The 24061-nt window shown below is 40.2% G+C and overlaps 1 protein-coding gene across 2 annotated transcripts; it reads left to right on the top strand.

Annotated features, from left to right (window-relative positions):
- Positions 1 to 6752: 6752 nt before the first annotated feature.
- USP49 (ubiquitin specific peptidase 49) lies at positions 6753 to 21084 on the top strand. Of its 2 annotated transcripts, none has more exons than XM_067531777.1 (6): positions 6753 to 6838; positions 7792 to 9202; positions 13187 to 13391; positions 17359 to 17467; positions 18773 to 18978; positions 19764 to 21084. In XM_067531777.1, the coding sequence occupies exons 2-6, from the start codon at positions 7820 to 7822 to the stop codon at positions 19952 to 19954; spliced, it is 2094 nt and encodes a 697-aa protein (XP_067387878.1). In that variant the 5' UTR covers positions 6753 to 6838; positions 7792 to 7819; the 3' UTR covers positions 19955 to 21084. The 2 variants fall into 2 exon arrangements, with proteins under 2 accessions (XP_067387878.1, XP_067387879.1); XM_067531778.1 differs by having other exon boundaries at positions 18773 to 18827; positions 19764 to 19932.
- The last annotated feature ends 2977 nt before the right edge of the window (positions 21085 to 24061 follow it).

Below are 24061 nucleotides of genomic sequence, written 5' to 3'. Positions count from 1 at the left end.
GATAATCCAGCAATCCTTGAACATAGAGCATACAGCTCTTGAGAAAATATGCTTGGGTACAGACTAAAATACGCTAGGACTATTACTACTTGTTAGAGATGGGATGTGAAAGCTTAAGAATAGCAAGTAAGAGTCTGAGAGAATGAATTTCTGTGCCAAGTGACTACTCCCTGGAGAAAGAAAAGTCGAAAAAAAGTGCTTGGTTTTTAATTGAGCAGCCACGTACCAGGGGCACAGAGTCAGCAGATGATTCTGGTGGACAGCACAGATTTTACCAGTAGTTTCAGAAAGATGGGCCAGAGTGTCTGATCAGGGAGAAGTAAGGTGGTGCTAGCACTTGTTTGTCTGTTAGTATGTATAGCACTTCCTTCTCCTGAATGGAATGTCCGATTTACTCAACTGTTTATCAGTTTATAATAGTCTCACTCTCTAGTGGCTTGAGAACAAAATAGAGGATATAAATCCTACTGTGTTTGACTGCTGTGAGACATTCTTTTAGAAGTTTGTGACTTTTTGGAGCAGAAGGTTATGAGTTCTTTTCCCCATCCTCCATGTATGCAGCTAGCTGATGACCCTGTCTTTATCCATGTGGCTACAGATCGTTATACAGGAAGGGAGTACATTGCTCATTACTTTGTCTAAATCAACCCAATCATCCATCTCATTTCTGTCCTCAGTCCCCTATACCTTACTGATTGAACCATGTTGATGGCGTTTAAAAAAAAATTTTTTTTAAGCTCATGTCAATCCCTACTTGTCCAGAAGAACAGGTCAGACCAGTGCTAGGGAAATAGGGATTGCAGAAATGAGAACATACCTAATAGTAATCCAGAGGTATATTCTTGTTCCTTCAGTTAAATTAGACTTGGATGTGATGGGGTGCAAATAAGTTTAAGGCAGAGGAGAAAAAATGAAGCATAATTGTAGTGCTCAAATTATAATACCAAAAAATAAATATAAATTACTGAAATAGAAAAGGTTAATTTGCTATAAACATTGACGAGTGAAATGCACACATGCAAATGCCTTAAGCAAAATAATTCACCAAAGAATAGACCAATTTCACTGGTAAAGTGACTAACAGAAACACCACCTCAGAGAGCCTGGTGTTTTCAGGGAATACTTTCCTATGAATGATGAAATAAAACCAAGCAGTCCAGTCAGCAGAGTTAAAACAATAAGAATGTATTGGCTCACTTTCCTTCAAGAAAAGAAACATGCTACTCTATTACATTTTACAGAAGGCTCTCATAAAACTCATCCTTCCTGCTCTATTTCATTTCCTTTGCAGCAGTGAACAAACAGAATGGGTATGCTTCTCAGTTTGCCAATTTATGTTTTAACTGTGAGACTTTTGATACCTACATGTCCAGTTTTAACTGCATGATAGATTCATAAGTTCAGTATCCATGTACAATCATAGAAGCTTGCATATTATATGCGATCCTTGCAAAGGGATCGATTAAACAATCAGCAGCTGAACAAAGTTTGTGAGCAATTGCACACAGTTTTAGACATGTTTCTCTTTTTTCTCTATTGTCACCTCCAGTTTGAGAACTTTTGAATGTACACAGCGGAGAGAAAATTATGCCGTAAGACTAAGGCTGCATGTTGAAAAGTAGGCTCTTGTATCGAAGTAAAGGGACAATTTTAAAAAATTTCCATCAGAATTTTAAAATTAGCTGGCCAAATTAGACTCAAATTGAGCCTTGTTTTTCTGCTGTTGGTAGGATTTAAGGGTGTTCTCCCCCACCCCATTATAACCCATCCCACACTTAAGTTACTATTGATGTAATTCCTGCTCACAGTAGCTAGGTGTCTGCCAGTTTCAGAAGATGAACAAATCAATGAAAGGGCCACAAAGGCTGAATTTCCCTCCCACCACTAAAGATGGTCTCCAGGTTGTGGATGAGTGACTTTGATAGGTTGATGTGGAGGTACCTTGCTGCTGCCTGTGCTGTACTTTTCCCATGAATAAATGGAGAACTCTATTTCCAGGCCTATCAGTCCAACATTTGTCCTCATCACTGAATATTTTTTTCTCACATGTGATAATTTTAAAAAACAACTGTGGCCATTGCCAAGTCTGTGTAGATTTCTTCAGTCTGTTTCCAAATATGTCAGACAAACAGGAAAGGTAAAGGACAAAGCATGATCATATATCCACATGTTCATTTATAAATACTTCTTACAAGTAGTAGCTGAAAAATACTTCTCAGATACTAAATATTGTTACAGCAAAACATGGTTACATGACTTCAGGATTTTTATGCTTTATTTTTAAGAATTAAAGAAACTTTATTCATTTCCTGCCCTAAATGATCATGAAATGTTGCTGTCCTGTTTTATCCCATAGTTGGTTGTATTTCAGTGGTGGGTGCAGTTTGTTTTCCCCTTTTAAAAAATGCATGAGCAGTATCCTGCTCACTCTACATGAGCTGTCCACACACACCAGTAAGCAGTATAGACTGGATGGTAAGGATGAGATTCTTATCACTGGATTGGAGTAGTGTGTCAGTGTAATGGTACGAGTCCCTGAGTGCAGGCACTGTGGAAGACAGCTATAAGGGTGCCAGACAGTGCTGCTCACATAGAACCCCTCCTGAGTCCTAGTGTGGAGGGGGGAGTGCTGGGGGCAGGAGTTCTATCAGGAGGCTAGCTCCCTGCCCCACCTCTTAGGCCCGAGGCCCCACTCACACTCCACCCAGCCAGGCCACCTGCCAAGGCTATGTTGGGAGTGAGACAGAATGAGATGCAACAACACTCATGCTACAGCACTGGAGCCTATAGACTGTATACAGGGCAGCAGCCCAGGGAGGCTGCTTGCTGTTGTAAACCAGACAGGCGCGGACCCGGGGCTGTCTAAATTACAAGGGCGGGAGGTGTGCTATCCAACCCCCAGAACAGTTGAGGATTAATATAGAACAACTGCAAACATGGCTTAAAGCCACTTTAGCTCCTGTTCCCCCTGGACTGTGGGTTCTGTGCTATGCTTAGAGATGCAGCACCAGAATCTCACCCCAAGTAAATTACAAGATTAGGACCAAGGTAAATGGGATTGGGCACCATTTTTAAGTGCTGTGAGATCCTTGTAGATTATAGTTGCTCAGGCAATGGTCCATGGAACACTTGCTGATGGCCCCCCAGAGAGCTGGTTGGTCACATGGTGCTGGCTCCTCCATTGTTTCCATCTATTTAATGTATTTTTAGCTGTATTTTAATGCAGTTTAACACTTCCAACTCTCATATCTCCATCTAGAGCAAAGCACTGCTTTTCAGCTACTCATGGGGAGGGAAAATAGTCCTAGCAGTCAGGAATAGGGAGAGGAGGTGACTGTGAGATAATATTTCATAAAATGAGATCCACATCATGGAAAAGTTTGAAAAGTCCCATGCTTAGATAAAATCTGTCCATAAAACTAAGTTACTGTAATTTAAAAAAAAAAAAAAAAAAAAAAGAGCTAATTTGCTTTTTGTTCTAAGTGGTTAAGAAAACATGCTAGGATTTTAACTTTCCAGTATTAAACACCGCTGTTACTCAGTTTATACTAGACCCACTTCAACTATGTGAACTAATGTTCGATTGTTGTAACATTTTAAATCATGTAGGCTCTCTATAAGCTTTGCAATCAGATTAATTATTTTTCCTTTGAACTATGTGCAGCTTCCAGTTTTTTTCTTCTCTTTGTGTGTTCCTTTTACTGTTGCTCTTTATTTTTCTCCATTACTTTGGTCAGTGTTCACTTCATCCTCTTCTCTGAAGAAGGAAATAGCTGGCATTTGTTTGCATAGTTGCATAAAATGCGGAGAGACGGCTGACCTCTGTCTTCAGTCCTTTGCCTACAGCTCTTGCTAACTTCATTAATAAGCGTTACCTGCATGTGTCTGCAGGCTGAATAGGAGCCACAGACATTGGTGGGTCCCTTCATTACACTCACTGCACATTGCTGAGAAACCGTAACCTTAAGAAGAAGGGATTCTTAAGTTTATAGGAAGCAGTGGAGGCCCAGGTTGTAATATCTGGCTAGTCTAAGTTGGTTTTGGGGCTTGGAGGGAGGGAGGGACATGTTTAGAGAGCAATGCAGACTGTTCAGACACCCCAGCTGGATATGCAGACTGCTTTTTCTGCTTCTCAATTTTGACATGAAAACCAATGTGGTGGAAGAGGAAAAGATTTAATTTGGTGACAGACGCAGAAGGAGGAGTGAAGCTGAAAGATGATGCATGTTTAAGTGGTTTTGAGTAAATAAAAACTGCTCCTTTGTTGTCACTTCCAGAGCAGCTGTATGTAATTGGTGTATGCGCCTAAGCCTACGATTGCAAGAAAACGTGTGCTGTAAGGAAAAAGAGATGGGAATATTACATGCAAAAACGCAGATACCTGTGTGCCATGAATAACTGAATCTAGCACTCCAAAGGCCTATTTTGCTAAGTGACCAAGATTTTAAAAGAATAAAATTCTTTTAACAGCAGGAAATCTTACTTGTCCACAAAGGAAAAGTAAAAGGAACTGACAAAGGCCTTGCAATTGAACACTGATGGCATATTTTTATTGTTAAACACTGTCGTCTGATACTGTGTCTCATTTGTGGCTGTTTTTTTTGTTGGAATGAATGAACAGCCTACTGGTATTTCTTGTTTTCTTGGAAAGTTAGGATAATTTTTAAGCCTGTTAAAAATGCTGTCTTTTGGAAGCTGGTGACAGTGCTGTTTATAATAAGATATTCTGGACACTGGATATTCTGTACACTGTTTGAAACCAATTTATTTCAGTTGTAGGGGCAATTCTGGTCATATTTATGAGACTTAAGGGTTAAATTCTCAACACTGTCGCATATGGCAGTGAGCAGAATTGCAGATGTTGATGATACAACATAATTAGTATTCTTTTATGTAAATGAAGGCTGTCAATGTTACCATAGTGCCTACTCTCTTTCAAGCTGGAATCTATGCCACTTGGTCTCTCCAAGACTAGACAGGATTATTTCACAATTTTCAGTCAAGATTTGTGAGAGGAAGGGGAAGGAAGGAACAGTTTGAACTTGCTATAAGTAGACCACATCCATTCTTTGTGCTTCACTTGATTTCTGAAAGTGCCTTTCCAGTTAGGTGGCATTTGTGAATGAACTAGCATAGCCCAAGTAAAAGGCACAGTCAAAACCAGAACTATTTTAAACAGTCGTGTCCCCTCCCCCCCCCCTCCCCAAAAGTTACTCTTAATTTTAAGTATCTCTGCTGCAGAGACATAAACATTGACTAAAGATGCCAATTCTATTGCTATTTTCAAATAGAGGAGAACAAAAGACTGAGTGAAAAAGGTTTAACTTCTCTAAAATCTTCCATCTTTAATATGGTGGTACCAATAAGTAGCTGGTAGTAAAGTCTAAATTAAACTTGCATAATAAATTTTAAGAGCGCCTAAGGTGTATTTTCATAGTCTTGTCAAATGTGCATTCTTCATGCTATTTGTAGCTAACTGTTCCAGTGCTCATCTTAAAACTCATAGAAAGTATGCTGTTTCCTTAGTTGCATTTTAGTTGTATTCCCCATAAAATGGCATTCTGAATTTTGAAATAAGGCTTTTTGTGTGCTATTTTGAATGGTATGATGACAGTCTGTAACCATGTCATGCATATTGCTAGTGTGGTCAGATATTACTGCTTTGTCCTTTATTGAAATACTCTTCACATAGTATGTGTGTGAGGTGAGATACTTTTCTTAAATTATTACAGTAAATAACATAAAAAAACCTTTTATCCTCCTCCACGGACAAAATGCAGTTTGACAATCTCTCCCCTGCCCTCCATCTTTTTCCCTTAATGCTTTTTATTTTACTATCACCTACATTTGACAACTCTCCATTTATACATTTTTATTATAAAAATCATATAGGAAATGGATTTAAAAAAAACCAAAAACCAGGTATCTTCTCCACACAGCCAAAATTAAAGTGGTCACAGAAGGTGTATATTTTTGCTTTGTTTTCCTGTTCAGATTTTGCTATGCTGTATGGTAGGCCATCCACTATAAAAGACTTATGAAGAAAAGGCTATGTGTGATCAGCAGATTTATATCAGAAAAATGAAATTCTGGAGTACCCTTTTCCATTTGACATTTCTTCACAGCCAAGTATTTGGGTTGTTAGGTGCATTAATGTCGTGGCTTCCAGCTAATTCTGTTTCTTGTTATTAATACATTCTCTGCAGTAGCTCTTACATTGAGGGGATTAATCATGTTCTAGAGCAGCCCTGCTATGTTTTATAGTTTGTTTACATGTATCACAGGAATATTCTCTTTCTAGGGCTTTGAAGCTGTGCTGCCTTTATGTGATGATGACCTAAGTAGTAATTAAATTCCTGAAGAACTGCCAGTCTCCTGTTGGCTGAAATGGGGATGTTCCAGGCTCTGGTCATTGAGTTGCGAAAAAAAGAATGTTTAAACATGACACAGTGAGTAGTGAATTGGATGTATGTATGTATGTATCTGTCTGACACTTCTTCATCCTGATTTTTTTTTCCATTTGTGTCAGATCACTGACTGAATTATAAAAAATAAACCATTTTACTAGCATTAAGAACTCTCTGTGGTTGTGTTCTTTGTAGAACGTAACTGAATCATTTATAAAACATATAGATGTAGAAGACACAAGTGGAAGCATGTGGTTCCTTAGAATTCAAGTATCCCTGCTTTGCACTTCCTTCATCCAGGATTTAAAAATGGAGTAAATTGGCTGTCTTTTCTTTTGTGTGCAGACATACTCAATTGTGCATTATGTCAAAGAATGCACATGTGAAAAATCCTGGAATGTATTTTCTACCTGCAATTTCGGTGAAAGGAGGTAATAAACAAACAAGTTTTTAAAAACAGATATATTTGTCTTAGTTTAGAAAGTATAGCGGCAAATCTTTAGCTGATGTAAATTGTTGTAGCCCCATTGAAGTCAATACTGCTATGACTATGTCATCTGCTGAGAATCTATCCCATTGTTGTTGTAGGGTGAGTCTGTGACCCATCTTGCTTGCAAGTCTTCCTTTAAATTAAAAGTTTGCTGAGGAGAATTCAGTGAAAGAGCCAAAAATCAAACCCATATCTGGCTCAAATAAAATTACATACAGAAGTTGCCATAATATGCCTGCATAAATTTCATGAGACCTATAAATGTGATGTTTGCATTTAATTTTTTGTCATTGCTGAATTTTTATACTAAAATGCAGTGAAATATTTGAAACTCTTGTTCCCGCACCCTGCCCAACCCAGGGGGGGGGGGGGGGAAACATGATGAGAAGTGGGAGACTTCAACAGACCGATAGTGTGATATAGAGCCTTTACCTTCAGTTTTTCAATTCAAATATAGCCCAGTTTGATCGTGACAATTGTCCAGCATCTGTGTGGCTTTTATGAAAAAAGTTGGTAATCTTAGTCCAGTTCCTAGTGCACTGGTATGTCTGTCACAAAAATATCTTCAAAATTGGTCTTAATTTTGTCCATTTTAAGAGCGCAGGCTGGGCATGTTGTCAGTTTGCCCTGCCACTACCTGGGCTGTCGACAGTAGGTGCATAGACAGCTTCATTCTTTGGAGTTTGTCAACCCAATATATTTCACCAGTATTAAAAATAGCATTTAAAAATTGCTACCAGAGGTATTTCAGTCTGTGAAAGGGAATACAGTAATTGGAGTTGGCAAGACCTGACAGGTCTCTGTCTTTTTAGGTCTTTTTTATATCTTTACAAAAGACAAATGACTTTACATTTGTACTATGGCTCTAAAATCCTTTTTCTTTTGTCTTGCAAGGTTAAAGCAGCGGAGACTTCTGTAAGACATGGATAGATGCAAACATGTTGGGCGGCTACGACTTGCCCAGGATCATTCTATTCTGAATCCCCAGAAGTGGCACTGCAAGGACTGCAACACCACGGAGTCAATATGGGCTTGTCTGAAATGCTCCCATGTGGCCTGTGGAAGGTACATAGAGGAACATGCACTTAAACACTTTGAAGAGACCAAGCATCCCTTGGCTATGGAAGTTAATGATCTCTATGTGTTTTGTTACCTTTGCGAAGACTATGTCTTGAATGATAATCCTGAGGGTGATTTGAAATTGCTAAGAAGCTCTCTGTCTGCTATTAGAAGTCAGAAGCATGATCCATCAGCGAGAAGTGGTAGGACATTGCGATCAATGGCTTTAGGGGAGGATGTGTGTAGCCATCAAAGGACCCCTCAGGGACAGCCTCAGATGCTCACTGCTCTCTGGCACAGGCGCCAGTCTTTGCTAGCAAAAGCACTGCGGACCTGGTTTGATAAGAGTTCTAGAGGCCGGCTAAAACTAGAACAAAAGAAACAAATGGAAGAATTGGAGAGAAAGAAGGAAGCGGCCAGGCAGAGGCGGCAAGAAATGAAACGACGGCTTTTGGAGGAACTGGCAAACACTCCTCCTAGGAAGAGTGCAAGACTTCTGTCTCACGTTCACAGAGAGAACTTGATTCCAAGGAAGTTCAGAGAGATGGCAGCAAGTTCCCCTACCTCAAGGCGAGTGCAGAGCAGCAAATTAAAACAGTTTTATTCCATCCGGCGTAAGCCCCTAATGACTCCTGGTGTGACTGGCTTACGGAATCTGGGAAACACGTGCTACATGAACTCTATCCTTCAAGTGCTAAGTCACCTCCAGAAGTTCAGAGAATGTTTTTTGACACTTGACCTCTGTGAAACTGAAGAACTCTTAGCCAAAACCGTGAATGGAAAGTCTAGAATGTCTGGCAAGTTGGCAAATGGATCTGCTGCTAATGAGTCAGAGAGGAATGATAAAATGGGGTCATATGGCAGGCAAAGCTTGCCAGCTGGCTTAAATGGTGGGTCCTCAATAAGCAGGAGTTTAGAACTAATACAGCCGAAGGAACCGAGTTCAAAGCACATTTCTCTCTGTCATGAACTGCACACCCTCTTCAGAGTCATGTGGTCTGGGAAGTGGGCATTAGTGTCTCCATTTGCCATGCTGCACTCTGTGTGGAGTTTGATTCCAGCATTTCGAGGTTACGATCAGCAGGACGCTCAGGAATTTCTCTGTGAGCTGTTGGACAAAGTGCAGCAGGAGTTGGAGTCGGAAGGAACGAAGCGCAGGATCCTCATCCCTTTCTCACAGAGGAAGCTCACCAAGCAGGTCTTGAAGGTGGTGAACACCATTTTTCACGGACAGCTGCTCAGTCAGGTATGCATATAGCTCATCACTGAAACCAGCTGCTGCTTTCAGTGCCAGGGAGCAGAGTTCTGTTTTCTGTGAAACCACTGGATATTCAACAGAACTTAGGTAGGTGCACCTAATGAATGTCGTATTTATTACAGCACTGCTGTAGGGGATCTGTTGGCATTTTCAACATATACCCCACATCTGAAGGGATCAAAACTTAGCTGTATTTCATCACTTTAAGATGACGGTTGCACACAAGATACATGAGTCCTTCAGCCCTAGTGCCAGTTGGTTTTTGTTTTATAAAATGTCTTTATACTTAATTTGGCTTTTTTGTTTTGTTTCTGTCCTCCAAAATGAAGTTGTGGGGAGAAGACCAGAGAATCCAGTCTTAGTGTCTCATGAAATATAAAACTTCTTTAAAAATGAATATTTGCAGGCAGTTTGAGACTGATCTGGAGAAGTGCTGAGCACCCATAACTCTTGATTTCTGTAAGGGTTGCAAGGGCTCCGCTATCAATATCTGGTCCTTTGGGAATGTATTTTCCTCTTGAGTATCATACGTTACTCCCCAAGGATCTGATAATGAGAAGTGCTGCGTGTCTGCAAGCCCTGAATTACCATTGACTTTAGAGGGCCCTGAAGGAGTTCAGTACCTTGCAAGAGACCCTTGACACCTTGCAAAATTGGGCCATAAAAATGAACACATGACACTATTATTATTATTATTACCATTTTTTTTCCAGTGCTGGTTATCTTGAATTAGCATTAACAAGAAATTATGTGCATATTAAAGAAGAATGTATCCTTTTGTCCTTTATTTAGTTGTGGGCTTCGGGATTTCTGGAAAACAAGGATTAATTTAAAGTAATTCATTTTGAAAGGTGTCTACTGTGCACGTTACTCCTCATATACTTTCTTTACTAAATGTTCTGTGTTAGAAACATCATCCTAATTCTTTAATACTGTTCATTGCCTGTCTAGAGTCATAGATGTAGCCACAGTGTTAAGATTTCTGTATAACAACTCTATATGCAATATATATGATGCAATATATTTTGAGCCATTATAGTATATTAGTTATGCTTCTGCTGCCGTTTATTCTATGTATGTGCCAATGCAACTCCCATTTACGCATCCTGTCTTTCATCCATGGTTCCCCCAAAGTGCTTTACAAACATTATTTCATTAAGCCTCATCTGAGGCTTTACACTTTATGGATGGGTAAACTGAGGCACACAGACATAGTGTCTTGCCTAAAGTCTCTCACAGGAAGTGATAAAGTTGAAAATAAAACCCAGAAGGCCTCCCTCTCAGACTCCTGCTTTAACTGCTAGACATCACTCTCTTTGACCAATTACATTTGCCCTTCAGTAAGTGAACATACCCCCAAGGTCAAGAAGTCTTGTTTTTCATAAAGGTCATTTTCCACCTTGATAGGCTGAGTGGACCCCACAGTAACACCAAACCTGCTTGAATGTACTCTCCTCCCCTTTCTCTCTCTGCATGCTCCTGCCTGCTGCTGTCTCTTAGTTTTAGTTTGAACTTCGCTGCAATTTGTTATTGGTCAGCACTGTCTTGCAGGTCATGAGGAACAGTGTGCATTTGTGCTCCCTCCTTCACACTCCCAGAGTAGAGCATGAGTGATTTCATAGGGCTAATGCATGAAACAGGAACTGAAACTGACCATGGGCGGAAGAATCCCATGCACTGCTACAGACTGGGGAACAACTGGCTAAACAGCAGTTCTGCAGAAAAGGACCTGGGGGTTACAGTGGACAAGAACCTGGATATGAGTCATCAGTGTGCCCTTGTAGCCAAGAAGGCTAACAGCATATTGGGCTGCATTAGTAGGAGCATTACCAGCAGATCGAGGGAAGTGATTATTCCACTCTATTCGGCACTGGTGAGGCCACATCTGGAGTATTGTGTCCAGTTTTGGGGCCCACACTACAGAAAGGAGGTGGACAAATTGGAGAGAGTCCAGTGGAAGGCAACGAAAATGATTAGGAGGCTGGGCCACATAATTTATGAGGAGAGGCTGAAGGAACTGGGCTTATTTAGTCTGCAGAAAAGAAGAGTGAGGGGGGATTTGATAGCAGCCTTCAACTCCCTGAAGTGGGGTTCCAAAGAGGACGGAGTGAGGCTGTTCTCAGTGGTGGCAGATGACAGAACAAGGAGCAATTGCCTCAAGTTGCAGTGAGGGAGGTCTAGTTTGGATAATAGGAAAAACTTTTTCACCAGGAGGGTGGTGAAGCACTGGAATGGGTTACCTAGGGAGGTGATGGAATCTCCCATCCTTGCACGTTTTTAAGGCTCAGTTTGACAAAGCCCTGGCTGGGATGATTTAGTTAGGGTTGGCCCTGCTTTGAGCAGGGGGTTGGATTAGGTGACCTCCTGAGGTCCCTTCCAAGGTTAATCTTCTGTGATAACAGCGAAAGTGAGTATACACTGTATTCTCGAATACACAAGCAAACAAACTGAAGAAATAGTGAGAGTAGGATTGGCCCCTACATTTTAACACGAATCCTTTGTGTTGTTATGAGCTGGGTGAAATCTCATTAATGGGTTGAGTTAAAACCTCATTCAAATTGATGTGTGAATGTGCCCTTCCCTTAGGATAGGAGGCACTTGAGAGGCCACACCTAAAACAAGGCCTAATACAATCTACCCAGAAACTAACACCATGTGGGTCGGGGGTAGGGGAGCCCACTGGGTATGGTGACTAGGGGTAGTGGGTGGGTGAGAGTGAGAGTGAGGCTTTGTCTACACTAGCACTTTTGTCGATCAGAGATGTGAAAAAAAACACACTCCTGACCAACATACATTTCACCAAAAAAAGCACTGGTGTCAACAGCGCTGTGTCAGCAGGAGACGCTCTCCCATCAACATAACTACTGCTGCTCGTTGGCGGTGGTTTAATTATGCATGTGGGAGAGCTCTCCCGTCAGCATAGAGTGGCTACACGGGAGATCTTATAGCTGCGCAGCTGTAAGGTCTGCAGTGTAGACATAGCCTCAGTGAGTGTGTGAGGAAAGGCAGAACACAGAGGTACTGAGAATAGACAAGACTAGAGAGAGATGCAGAGGCAAAAAGCAAGAAAGGTAACTGGTGAGCACAGTGTGACCCTGGAAAAGCTAGAGAGCAATTTTGTTTCTGTTGGCAAAAGAGTTTTGGGGCTGTAAGCTAAGCAACTGCTTTTGTTTTTGATTTCTCCTGCATTCAGAAAAGCAGAATCTTGTATGTTCCTTGTAAATAGACAAGATTGCATCAAAGAAATACTGGACTACCACTGAGGGCTAGTCTACACTTAAAACTTACAGCAGCACAGCTGTATCAGTAGAGCTGTGCGTCTGTAAGAGCACTCATGTAACCGCATTATGTCAATGGGAAAGAGCTCTTCCACCGATATAATAAAACTACCAAAATGAGCAGCGGTAGCTATGTCAGCAGGAGAGCGTCTCCTGCTGACACAGTGCTGTCCACACGGGCGCTTTTGTCAATGAAGTCAGTCATGAGTGGTTTGGGGGTTTTGACCGACAAAAGTTTTACTCACAAAAGTGCTAGCGTAGACAAGGCCTGATTTCTCCTTCTAATGGGAAAATCCCCAGGCTCCTGAACTTTGAATAGCTACTTGGGTCAAAAAGGGGTTACAGTATTAGAAAATTAGAAGTATTTGAGACATGTATAATAATACTTTGCAGTTATATAGCACTTCTCATCTGACAATCTCAAAGCACACTACAAAGAAAAGCATCATTCTCATATAAATCGGGCAACAGCCGTAGAGAGGTTTAATAACTTGACCAAGATCACACAATGAGTCATTGTCAGTATTGGGGACAGAACCCATTTCTCTTGACTGCTAGATCAGTTCTCTGTCCACTGGACTGGATTGCCACACAGGCATAATCAAACTATTCTTTGGACCACATGAATATAAATGCCTCTACTGCAGGTATGTGTACACATAACATCATTTGTGTATAAACCTTTCCTTTCCAGGTCACCTGCATAACATGCAACTACAAATCCAACACCATTGAGCCCTTCTGGGATCTTTCCCTGGAATTCCCTGAACGCTATCACTCAATTGAGAAAGGGATTGTCCCCGTTAACCAGACAGAGTGCATGCTGACAGAAATGTTGGCCAAGTTCACAGAAACAGAAGCTCTGGAAGGGAGGATATATGCGTGTGACCAATGCAACAGTAAGTGAAGTGCTGATGCTTTACCTGCAGCTTAGATACACTGTCCATTGTTCCTGGTAAGAGATGTTCATAGTGCACTTTTGTGTGTGTGAAAAATCTATATATTAATACCTGATGCATGTCTGAGAGGCGGGTGTGTTTGTTATATAAAAGAAGATACCCACACCCTTCTTTGCTACTCTGTTCTGGTGCAGGTTTTTCCTGTCAATAGCTTCTGCACCTTCTGTGTACCAATTCAGAACTGATCAGGTGCTCCTTTGATCATTCCTTACATTCATCAGCACAGATTGCTAAGAATATATTTTGTCCCCATCTAGAACTGCTCCCTCCTGCTGTGATGTCCTTTACTTGGTTTCTTCCTCTGCCCCATTTAAAACAGTCACAGTATTTTGGAGAGAAGATTATGGAGGAGGGTACAAAAGAAAATTTATTATCTTTTTCTTCCCTGTCATGACAGAGATGAACAAACCATCCTGACCAGGTGTGCTACCATTTGTGTCCTGCAGTATGTGAGTTTTATCAATTTAGTTTAAACTTGGTGAGTTGCAGTGTAGTCTTAGCATTATCCCTCCTTCTCAGGCACTGTGGACTTGAGCATTTTTGTCTCTGCAGCTGTAACTTTCAGGCAATGACTTCTAAAGGGCTACCGTGCCAGAAAAAAGAGGTGCTCACCTTTCTTTGTGACTGCTAGGCGTCTTTAGCAATGAGCTAAAATTGCCAGTTGAGTCTCAAATTAATGTTTTACCTGTTAAGTGAAAGTGAATCTCATTACTCTCCTTAGAATATATCTCTTGTTAGCTTTCCTGGTGGTCTGAGCATTAATATTAGGGCTGGATGAATACTGCAGGAAACTTTCCAAGAACATTTGCTCACATTTTTGAATGAATTCATTTTGGGCTTGTGAATAATCATGCGATTTAGTAGCACAGGCACCGCGTTCACCAAAACTGAATTTTAAATTCTCACACGTGATTATTTATGATGATGTAATTGTATGTTCATCCAGTTGGTAGTCAATAGAGTGTGACTTATTTGACTGATAGCCACTAGGCAGCCCAGCTGAAATAGCAAACATTTGTGGGGAATGGTTTGCAATCAGCATTTTTAATCACAAATTTATCAAATGCTTTCAGATTAAAAAATGTGAGGAAATAGCCTTGTGGATATTCTATAAGCAAAAGAGGGAGCTAATGTCATCAGATAAATTATTTGCTGTGAATCATTCACACAAATCTGATCAGGATTGTTTGGTTTGGCTTGCATTTTAGCCTTGTATTTTGCAGTTCTTGTTTGTGCAGACCTAAAGTTTGCTGATGTAGGTGCTTTGTAGTTAAATCTGATAAGGAAGCATTAACTGAAAAAAAGGAAGTCGTAGCGGGATGCAGCAGTCCTATGAGTAGATGCCAGAAATCATTGGTGGTATTGCCTGTCAGAAGTGATAAAGAGGAGGAGCAACCCATCTGTTCTGAATTGGTGCAGTGAGAGGCAGAAATCCAATTAACAGACACATTTCTTGTTGGAAGCTCTGGCTATCACCTGTCCATTTTTTTCTATAGCTGTGCCTTCTGTGCCCTGGAGAAGTTGACAGGCTCCAATTAGGAATAAAAGACTTGTTTTTCCCCTTCTATCCCATCTTCTGTTGATAATTTTAAAATAAAGTCTTTATCATGGAGTAAACTTGCTTCTATATGCAGGCACACTTCCCTTCTGCTCTACCAGGACTTGGTATCTTGTTGAAAACTCTCATCTCTAACTTGATTGATATGTATCTTATCCTTCCTCTCCTATCTCCAAAATAGATAGTGAAATGCAGAATATCTTTCTCTATGCAGTATAAGTGGGTCAAATCAGCATGTCAGTAGACCATAGTGCCAGATTTTGCAAGCTGATATTTAGCCCTTTTGAATGAAGGTAAAAATGAAAATGTTGAAAATAGAAATGGATTGTGTAGGGTGTTGCATATAATGCGTTAGCCCTAAAGGGATTTCCAAAACCAAACAAATAGACCCCTTCCTCCCTCAGTCTCTTGAGAAACCACATATGCCACAAACATTTAAGATCGACTGCTGCATAAAGCCAACCAGCAAAATTACAGTTTTCTATACTCCTTCCTTGTTTGAACACTGAGTTACAGAGGCGGCTGAGTTAGCAAAGGTCTGTTATGAAGCAGTTATCTCTGTATTCTCTTAATGGAAAAAATGAAGCCCACATATAAGGACCTTTGCTTTCCATGGGTGGTGGCAGCGGTATTGTGTTTGCTAGATCTATAATAGAGTGGCTTTTATTTTATTTTAGCTTTGCAGTGAAACTGTACTTTCCCTCCGCCTCAGTTTGTTAGCAACTCGATTAAATTTGAAAATGATACCCCAAGGGGAAAGACATGAATTTTGTTCTTTGTTGTTTATGGTAAACGTGAGATACTTAGCTTTCTGTAAGGATTAATTAGTAGAACACAAGCAGAGTTAATAAAAATTGGTTAAACTTTTAGATACAAATTCTGATACCCTTACTTGTTTGGTTTTTTTATAAAGTCTTGATGTAGTAATGGCAACAGTTTTGCCTGAGTAATGATGTGAGTAAAAATAGAGAGGCAATTTGCCCCTTCATTGTAGTTTAATTCAAACCTGTTTAAGGTGAAGTATGAAGAACCCTTAAATAATTTAGCTTTTTATAATTTTGTTCTTTCCCATCCAAGAAAGCTAGTTGTACAGGGTTTATTGGGACAGTTATATTTTTAAATTAAAAATAAATCTGCTAGTTGATGGAATATAAATAGTGGCTAAGAATCCTATTGATTCTTTCACTGTTCATTCTCAAACTGCTTTCATTGTTGGCAAAGTTTTGATTGTGGCACCTTCGTTGTACTGTAATCTGTACTCTGCAGTGGTAGCTCCACTCAGCACTGTAACGAATCACTCTCAATTGAGATAAATTATTTTATTCTTGTTGATTGTACTTTACGGCACGGATTACAATACTCCAAAGTCAGAATCGGTGCTTGGCAAACCCTAGGCTCAAGGCACATTGAAGAACCACCTCTTCATTTTACATTCCTATTAGTGAGCAAAAGTTTACTTAAATGGGTAATAAAAATGTATCAATTGATAGTGAATGATTGTTTTCCATTTGCTCCACCTAAGTGTCACACCTTACTACCCCTTTGCTTTTATTCTCCCACTTTCACCTCCATTCTTTCCCTTGCGGACCCCCACACTTGAAACTCCCTCTTTAATCCAGTCACCAGGCCTTCCTTCACCTTCTTCTCCATCAAGCGCCTTCTTAAAACACACCTTTTCCATGTAGCCCTCTACACTTCACTCTTTAAAATACACACATTGCTATCCCAAAGTAACCACATGATCTTACCGTGGTAACCCTTGTCCTCACAATTTATTGCAATTTCTTGTCAAGGCCTATCATAACTTAGACTATCAGCACTTCAGCACAGGAACACTGGCCTTTATCTACCTGTAAAGCTCCGTACACAGTTATGGTGCTGTATAAAAAATATATCCACAATGGTTTGTCAATAACTTGGGGATAACCTAGCATTATTCAGCATTGAAACTAGCTATATGCTCTGTGGCCACAGCCATCTCTCTATAAGCCCTGTTATATACATCACAGTGTCAAATGTTAACAAGCGGTTTGGAATTGATAATTGAAGGTGTGAAGATTATGAGCAGCACAGAAATGTAAAGTTGTGAATATTTTAAACAACATAGTTTCCCATTCTAAGAAATCCATGGAGTTGAAGCCCTCCTGCTTGGAAGTTGCAGATGTTGTAAGCAAAATTTCCCCTGCCATACCTCTATCCTTATTCTGTTTGTTTTTCACTGGTAAGTCTTTGCTGTGAGCTGACCTGACACACAAAATGAAGGAAGGTTTATGATGTGCTGCTTCCCCTTTTGAAGACTGTTCGTTCATGCCCAACCTATGTTTTATGCCTTTCTTAAACGTTTTGTAGGCAAACGACGGAAGTCTTCTCCTAAACCTCTTGTTCTGAGTGAAGCTAAAAAGCAGTTAATGATCTACAGACTACCTCAGGTCCTCCGGCTGCACCTTAAACGATTCAGGTGAGTTTTGTGGGCCACAGGTAGTGTTTAGCAAGTGAAATAGTTGCTTGGAAGACATTTGCTAACTTCTATTTTAAAAGGAGTGATTCATACACACTATGAAGTTCTCTCATTTCCTGCTTAGTGCAAGCAAATAAAACATCTTATGTGCAGCAAATGTTTAATTCACAGCAGAGGAGGCTTGTGTACTCAGTGTAGCATCCTTATTAAGATGGGTAGCTTGCACTTAGACTATGTCTCCACTACAAGCTAGGGGTGCGATTCCCCTGCTCACATACCCATGCTTACGTTAGCTCTCGTTGAAGTAGAGTGAATATAAATGGTGGTGTAACTGTGGTAACCTAGGTAGTGGTGGCACAGCTGAGTCATGCTAAACCCACCTGAAACTGGCAAATATCTACTCTGCACAGCTCAGCTATGCCTCTGCTGCCACTATTCATACTACTGCGGCTAAACTGCTATTTATACTCTCACTGTCTTGACAAGAGCTGGTGTGAAATGTGTGTACACAAGCCGGAGACTCTCAGCCCTAACTCCATAATGGAGATATAGCTTTAATGTTTTTGTGAATACAAACAATGGTAAATATGTGTAAGTATTAATATAATACAACTGCATATCCTTCCTGCAGTGTATTCAGTGCCAGCCTGAGTTTGCAGATAGCCTTAAACAACAGCTCTAAAGGTGTGAATTGACTCTGTTCATTCAGTGGAGTTTTGATTATGACAATTTAGATGTCAACATTAATATCTATTAACTGCTGATCAAAGCATGCAAGAAAAGATAGGGATAATCATGAATATTTATCTGACCCGCCAGTGTTGCCACTTTTAAGTCATGTTGTAGGAAAGGAACCTTATTTTTTTTCTGGATTTTTCATAATAGAGCAGGTGCTGGGATTACTGTTGGAAAGTCTTTTTGACTGATAAACCCAGCCCTGGTGCAGTTGTTATGGGGGAGTATGCTTCATATTTGAGGAAGATTTTATCAGTAACTGAATCTTGTAAGTGGTGCTCAGACACCACTTACATGGGTGTCTTATATGTGGCTGTAATACAGTTAGAGCATTTCCTGTGATTAGTGTGAAATAATATACAAACTATAATAGACTTCAGAGTGGAAGCAAGAAGAAAAACGTGTTTAGCGCCTAGCTCTCCCCAGCAGTGAAAATTCTTCAAAATCTCGTAGGAGGAGGAGCAGCAGGTTACGGGTCCCATTCCTACTCTTCCCCTGCCACTTTATTTCTTTTTAAAGTCCTTGAGGGTCTTGGGGGGGGTTTATTTTGATTGTATGTTTGTGTTGCAGGTGGTCTGGACGTAATCACCGTGAGAAGATTGGGGTCCATGTCCTCTTTGACCAGGTATTAAACATGGAACCTTACTGCTGCAGGGACTCTCTCTCCTCTCTTGACAAAGAGACCTTTGTCTATGACCTCTCCGCTGTGGTGATGCATCATGGTAAAGGGTTTGGCTCAGGACACTACACAGCATATTGCTACAACACAGAGGGAGGTGCGTGTGCCTTATTACTGGGGAAACAGATTTTAAAAGTCTGTTAATATTTTGTTCCATAGACTTAGTGCATTTTAAAGGTTAACAGTCAAAATTGTTTTAAATAAAATTTCCTGACGTTCCATAGTTTGATTTCCAGAGTGTATTGCTAGTAGCATGTATTTGCATAAGGACCAAAGACTGCTTTTCCTTTGCCTTCCTTGTAGCCTACTATTTGCTTTGTAACATCAATATTTTATTTTCTTGTGCTACGTAACTTGATTGTGCTGCTCTGATTGGGCATCTTTCTGACCCTATTTGAGATGGGAAGATAACACAGAAAGTGTGCTGAAACCGGAGCTGGACTATTCCTGAATAACATCCACAGGGTTTTTCTCTACCCTTTCTGAACCCCATTCCTGAACACTCACCTCTTTCCTCAGCTGCCTGCACGAGTATTGATACTACTTTCCCCCACCTTATTGCAGAGGAGGGAGAATTATAACTGTGCCTGTCTTAAAAGTTTTTAGTTTTCATTTGTTGAGGAGATTTTTTAAGGATTTATTATAAAATCAAATTACAGCTAACCCACATAGTGGTAAACTGTGTTAATAGCATATAAATGCTATAAAGGTCTGCTAACCTGGAGTCTCTTCCCAAAGTGTTTGCAGGTTAAAACATATCTCTTCTACCCCTCCCCTGCAAATTCCTATTTCTTGTGATTGTTTTTAGGGATCAGTCATAAGAGATAATCAAAAGGATTGAGATCCAGTTACTAATGTCCTCTTTCTTCCTTTGGTTCCTAGGTTTTTGGGTCCACTGCAATGATTCCAAACTGAATGTATGTAGTGTGGAGGAGGTGTGCAAAACCCAGGCCTACATTCTTTTTTACACTCAAAGAACAGTGCAGGGCAAAGCAGGAATCTCAGAAACACAACTCCAAGCTCAGGTGCCGTCCAAAAACAGCGAAAAGGACAGAAGACTGACATTCCCATGATGGGAAGCGTATAATAACTCAGCTGACTCTCCCATTGGTGTTCACACATCTTTCCTCTTTGTAGGAATAAAGGCTTACTGCAGGAACAGATCAAATCACCATGTTTGCCTCCCCAGGGTCCGGAAAAATGTGCATCAGGCTGTGCCATTCTGTCATATAAAACTGTAGTCAGAATCTTTCTTTTATTATTGGTAAACTCCACCTTCCTCAAAACAGCCACAGATGCCTGGTATCACTGACTTATTTCAAACAGAAATTAAATAAGGCATGTAAAAAGTAAGTACAACCCATTTTGTTCAGCCAGAATACAAACCTATCAAACTGACTCCCAAATTTGCTAGTAATTAATATTGATTACAAAATAAATCTCCACAAGAAATATAGAGGAAGAGTAAAAACAACGAGAGTCCTGTAGCACTTTAAAGACTAACAAACTTAATTTCTGCAGGCATAAGCTTTTGTGGGCTGCAACCCACTTCGTCAGATGCAAGATGCAACTTTTCACAGAGGAAGAGTAGAATCCCATTTAAACCTCATTTCGTCAATTATATTCTCTGGTCTGAATCACTCACCTAATCCCTTCCCATCCCCCCTTTATCTGAATGGCTTCAATTTCCCCAAAATATCTTGAATAGATGGAGTTGTACTTTTCTAAAAGCCATTTCTTTTGGAGAGTCTTGTAAGGCCCTTTGCACTAGGAAAACATTCCACCAGGCCTTAATCACATTGTCTGTAACAGCACTGAAAATATTTTGAAAACAGATTAGTGCAGATAGGACGCTACTAGAGGAAGGGACTAGAGGATGCCCATTGCTGACTTTCATTGTCAGCGATGGATTGTTTTCTTAGCATGGACAGGGCCTTAATATAGCGTTGGTACACACATGGCAGCATTTTCCTTTAACTGGACTGAACTGACTTGGCAATTTAATGTTCAGTTCTGATATGGAATGTGATACATGTGGTTCTGCTCTGGAAAGAGATCATGTAAAAGTGGAACCTTCGGATTTATCAGATCTGCCCCCTGTGTATGTTTGGAATCCTATCTGCAGACATTAACAGCAAAAACAAGTGTGAGTTCTTCTTTCCTCCTGTTAGTATTACAGTGCCAGCACAACTATGGGAGAATGAGCCAGATTTTGTTTCTATATGCATAAACAGAATTGCTTACTACATTCCAATCTGTTAACTTGTGCAAGCTCATTGAAGACCATGAGATTGCATAGACGTTATGGAGGGTAGAATTTGGCCAGCCATGTCTTTATTTCAAGTGATAGCTTGGCTTTCAAATCCCAGTTTGAGTTTGCAAAGCTGTAGACATGTAAAAATATTTTTATACTTGCAGTCTGAGCTTGATACAGAAATAATTGAAACACAGCAAACCTAGGGCCTCACGGTACCATTTTTAGTGCCTTTTCTTAGTAAAACCACACTTCAAACATTTATTTAGTTTGAGGATTGTGCTGTCCATGTTCAATTTTAGAGATCAGACCTGAGAGTCTGAAAGAGGGTCTCTTATTCCCTGTGCAGTCAGTCTTGTTTGGTGGAGATGGCTAAGGTGGAAACAATTTAAAAATCCAGTGTGCCTGTGGGACATTTTAAACATCAGAAATTTCAACTTAGAATCCAGGTAAAAGAAGTCCTGAAACTGTTGTTTGTTTTTTTTTCTTTCCCTACTCCCTTTTATTCTTGTCAGCATTTGCCCAACTAACACACAAACTAACTGGCAGAGCCCACCCTATTGGTCTAGAGGGTGGGGGTAAATTTCCTGAAGTAATAACCTCCCTCTGTTGCCATTGCCACTATCACAACACTTAACCTCCTGTCCTAAGGGCAAAACAGATTCTCTTCTCAGGTTGTTGTTAATCACTCCAGCTATCCAGAAGGGAGGGAGCTGTACAGCAGGGCAGGCAACAGACGCCTTTCCTGTCATAAGAGCAAAGACTGAGCATGTCACCTCAAGGACACACTGGTCTCCACTGTCCTGGGGAGTGGAAGTTACTCAGGAATCCATGTTTCCTGCATGTCTGAGCAACGTTGCTTTGGAGCCTATGAAATCGCTTGGTTTTGTTTTGCTGTGAACTGTAATTTCAGTTTCCCATATGTGCTAATGAAATGTTGGTTTTGTTTTGTTTTTTTAACGTCTTATCTGTAAGTAGGCTTGGAAGGATTTGGTTTTTATTTCTTATGAATTCTGACATATCTGTTTATTTCCTAGGTATGAACTGATTTTTTGAGAGGCAGTTCCAGGAAATAAAAACAAACAAATCCTATAGATAGTAACTATTAAAAATGTAATGGGCCAAATTAAGACAGAAGGTAAGCATATGCAATTCCACTGAATTCAGTGCAGTCCAAATTCGGCTCAAGGAGTGTAAAAGAGCTCCATAAGATTTATAAACAAAATCAGGCAGTTGTGATAGTCAAATATTTATAAGCATGAATGATCCTTTGCTAATGCAAAATTTACATACTTATTAGTCCTAACCATATCTGAAAGAACAAGTAGAGAAGAAAAAGTTGAAGTGTTAACACCGTTTATAATCTTTTTTGGGCTGGAGGGAGAAATTGATATTTTCTAAAGCACTGATGATTCTTCCAAGCCTACCAATACTTTTAAGATGAAATTGGATCCGTTATTTAACAGAAAGTAGATTCACAGTTTACCATGACTGATGACCATAATGGCAAATTCATTTTCTGAAAACTCCTGCCATGGTAACCCTGTTATAGAAAAAAAAACCTGATATAAAGGCAAACCACAATGCAGCATTATAGTTGTTACCGCAGTGAGCCTAGACTTATCACTATGAATGCTCATCTTTTGACTGAGTGTGTTGCATTAATATTTGAATTCAGGTAGTAATACAGTTGTCACTTGAATTGAGTAGGTTGCAGAGAGGGAAGGAAGGCTGAAAGGAGGGTGTATGTTTAGTCATCAATGCATCAGATTTCCCAAGCAGATTTGTAGCATTTGCTGTTGACATCCTTTGAGATTAGTGGCCTCTCCATATGACATTAACCCAGACATGCTGAGATGTGGAGAAGTTGCAGTCAGAAAAAATGACTTACCCTGGTAGGGAAGGAATTAATTATACTTTAAATTAAACTTGCTTTTTCCAACACTGTGAGGTTTCTGTGATATTTAGCTTTTATTTGGAAGCGATAGCGTATAGCATTTTTTTATGCTGTTTGGTTTATATTTGTCTACTGCAGGCTCCTTTATCTAAGCATTGCCCAGTGCTCCCGCTGCACTGTACACTGTTTTATAGTGTCCTGGTTGCCAGAAATTCTGACTGGAAGTTACGTGTCTAGGTCAATAAGATGAAGACGTTACTTGCAATTATAGTGATGTCCACTTAAGTTAATGCTTGACAAAGTGTAACCTATAAAATAATCTTTGTCCCTCCTTAATCCTATGAGTCAAATTATGCTCATACACTGGCATATATTTAGAATAGCTCAGCTGAAGTCAATTGAATTACTCCAGATTTAGGTCCCTGTTCTGCAAACACACAACATATGGGTGCTACTTGAATCATGCAAGAAGTCCCACTGACTTCAATAAGACTACTCATGTAAGTAGTTATGTACATGCTAAGTGTTGGTACGATCAGATCATTAAATTGGTGTAATTGAGAGCAGAATTTGGCCCTGTATGTGTAGCTAAAATTCTTCAATTAAAAAAAAAAAAAGTGTTGGAGCAGGCTAATATATCAGTTCTTTTAAAAATGACTGAGTGAATAACAGATTATGCCTGCTGTGTACCAGTTTATTAGCTTGATGAAACCCTTTGCAAGAGGTCCCTGCTGCATATGCAAAAACAAGGATGTTAATGAACACATTCGTAGGGCTCTGGAGCAGTAACTAATGCTAGCCTTAATCTTTAGAGCACTGCAGTAGATTAAAAATAACTGTCACCATTTTTCAGTCCTACCTTTGCCCCTGTGGCTTTCTAGGAGCCCAATCCTGTGAGGTGAAGAGAGCCTCCTGAGAGGTGTTGTGCTGAGCAACAGCCAAAGCTAATGGGAGTTGAACGTGATTGGCATCTGGCAGGATAGGGTTCTAGAAGCATAGGAAGCTGCAGTAAATTAATGGATTACTTGT

This window comes from Emydura macquarii, unplaced genomic scaffold, assembly GCF_026122565.2.
Source record: "Emydura macquarii macquarii isolate MOO-44397 ecotype Brisbane River unplaced genomic scaffold, CSIRO-AGI_Emac_v2 contig_3220, whole genome shotgun sequence".
In the NCBI taxonomy this organism is placed as follows: Eukaryota; Metazoa; Chordata; order Testudines; family Chelidae; genus Emydura; species Emydura macquarii.
Note: the sequence above shows the minus strand (reverse complement) of the source record. Positions and strands in the feature narration are given on the sequence as shown.

Excerpts from the sequence above, each read along its gene's own strand:
- USP49 (XM_067531777.1), top strand. The coding sequence starts at position 7,820 with ATGGATAGATGCAAACATGTTGGGCGGCTACGACTTGCCCAGGATCAT. Across the intron at positions 17,468-18,772 it reads CTGCACCTTAAACGATTCAG|GTGGTCTGGACGTAATCACC; the intron begins GTGAGTTTTGTG and ends TTTGTGTTGCAG. Across the intron at positions 18,979-19,763 it reads TTGCTACAACACAGAGGGAG|GTTTTTGGGTCCACTGCAAT; the intron begins GTGCGTGTGCCT and ends TTTGGTTCCTAG.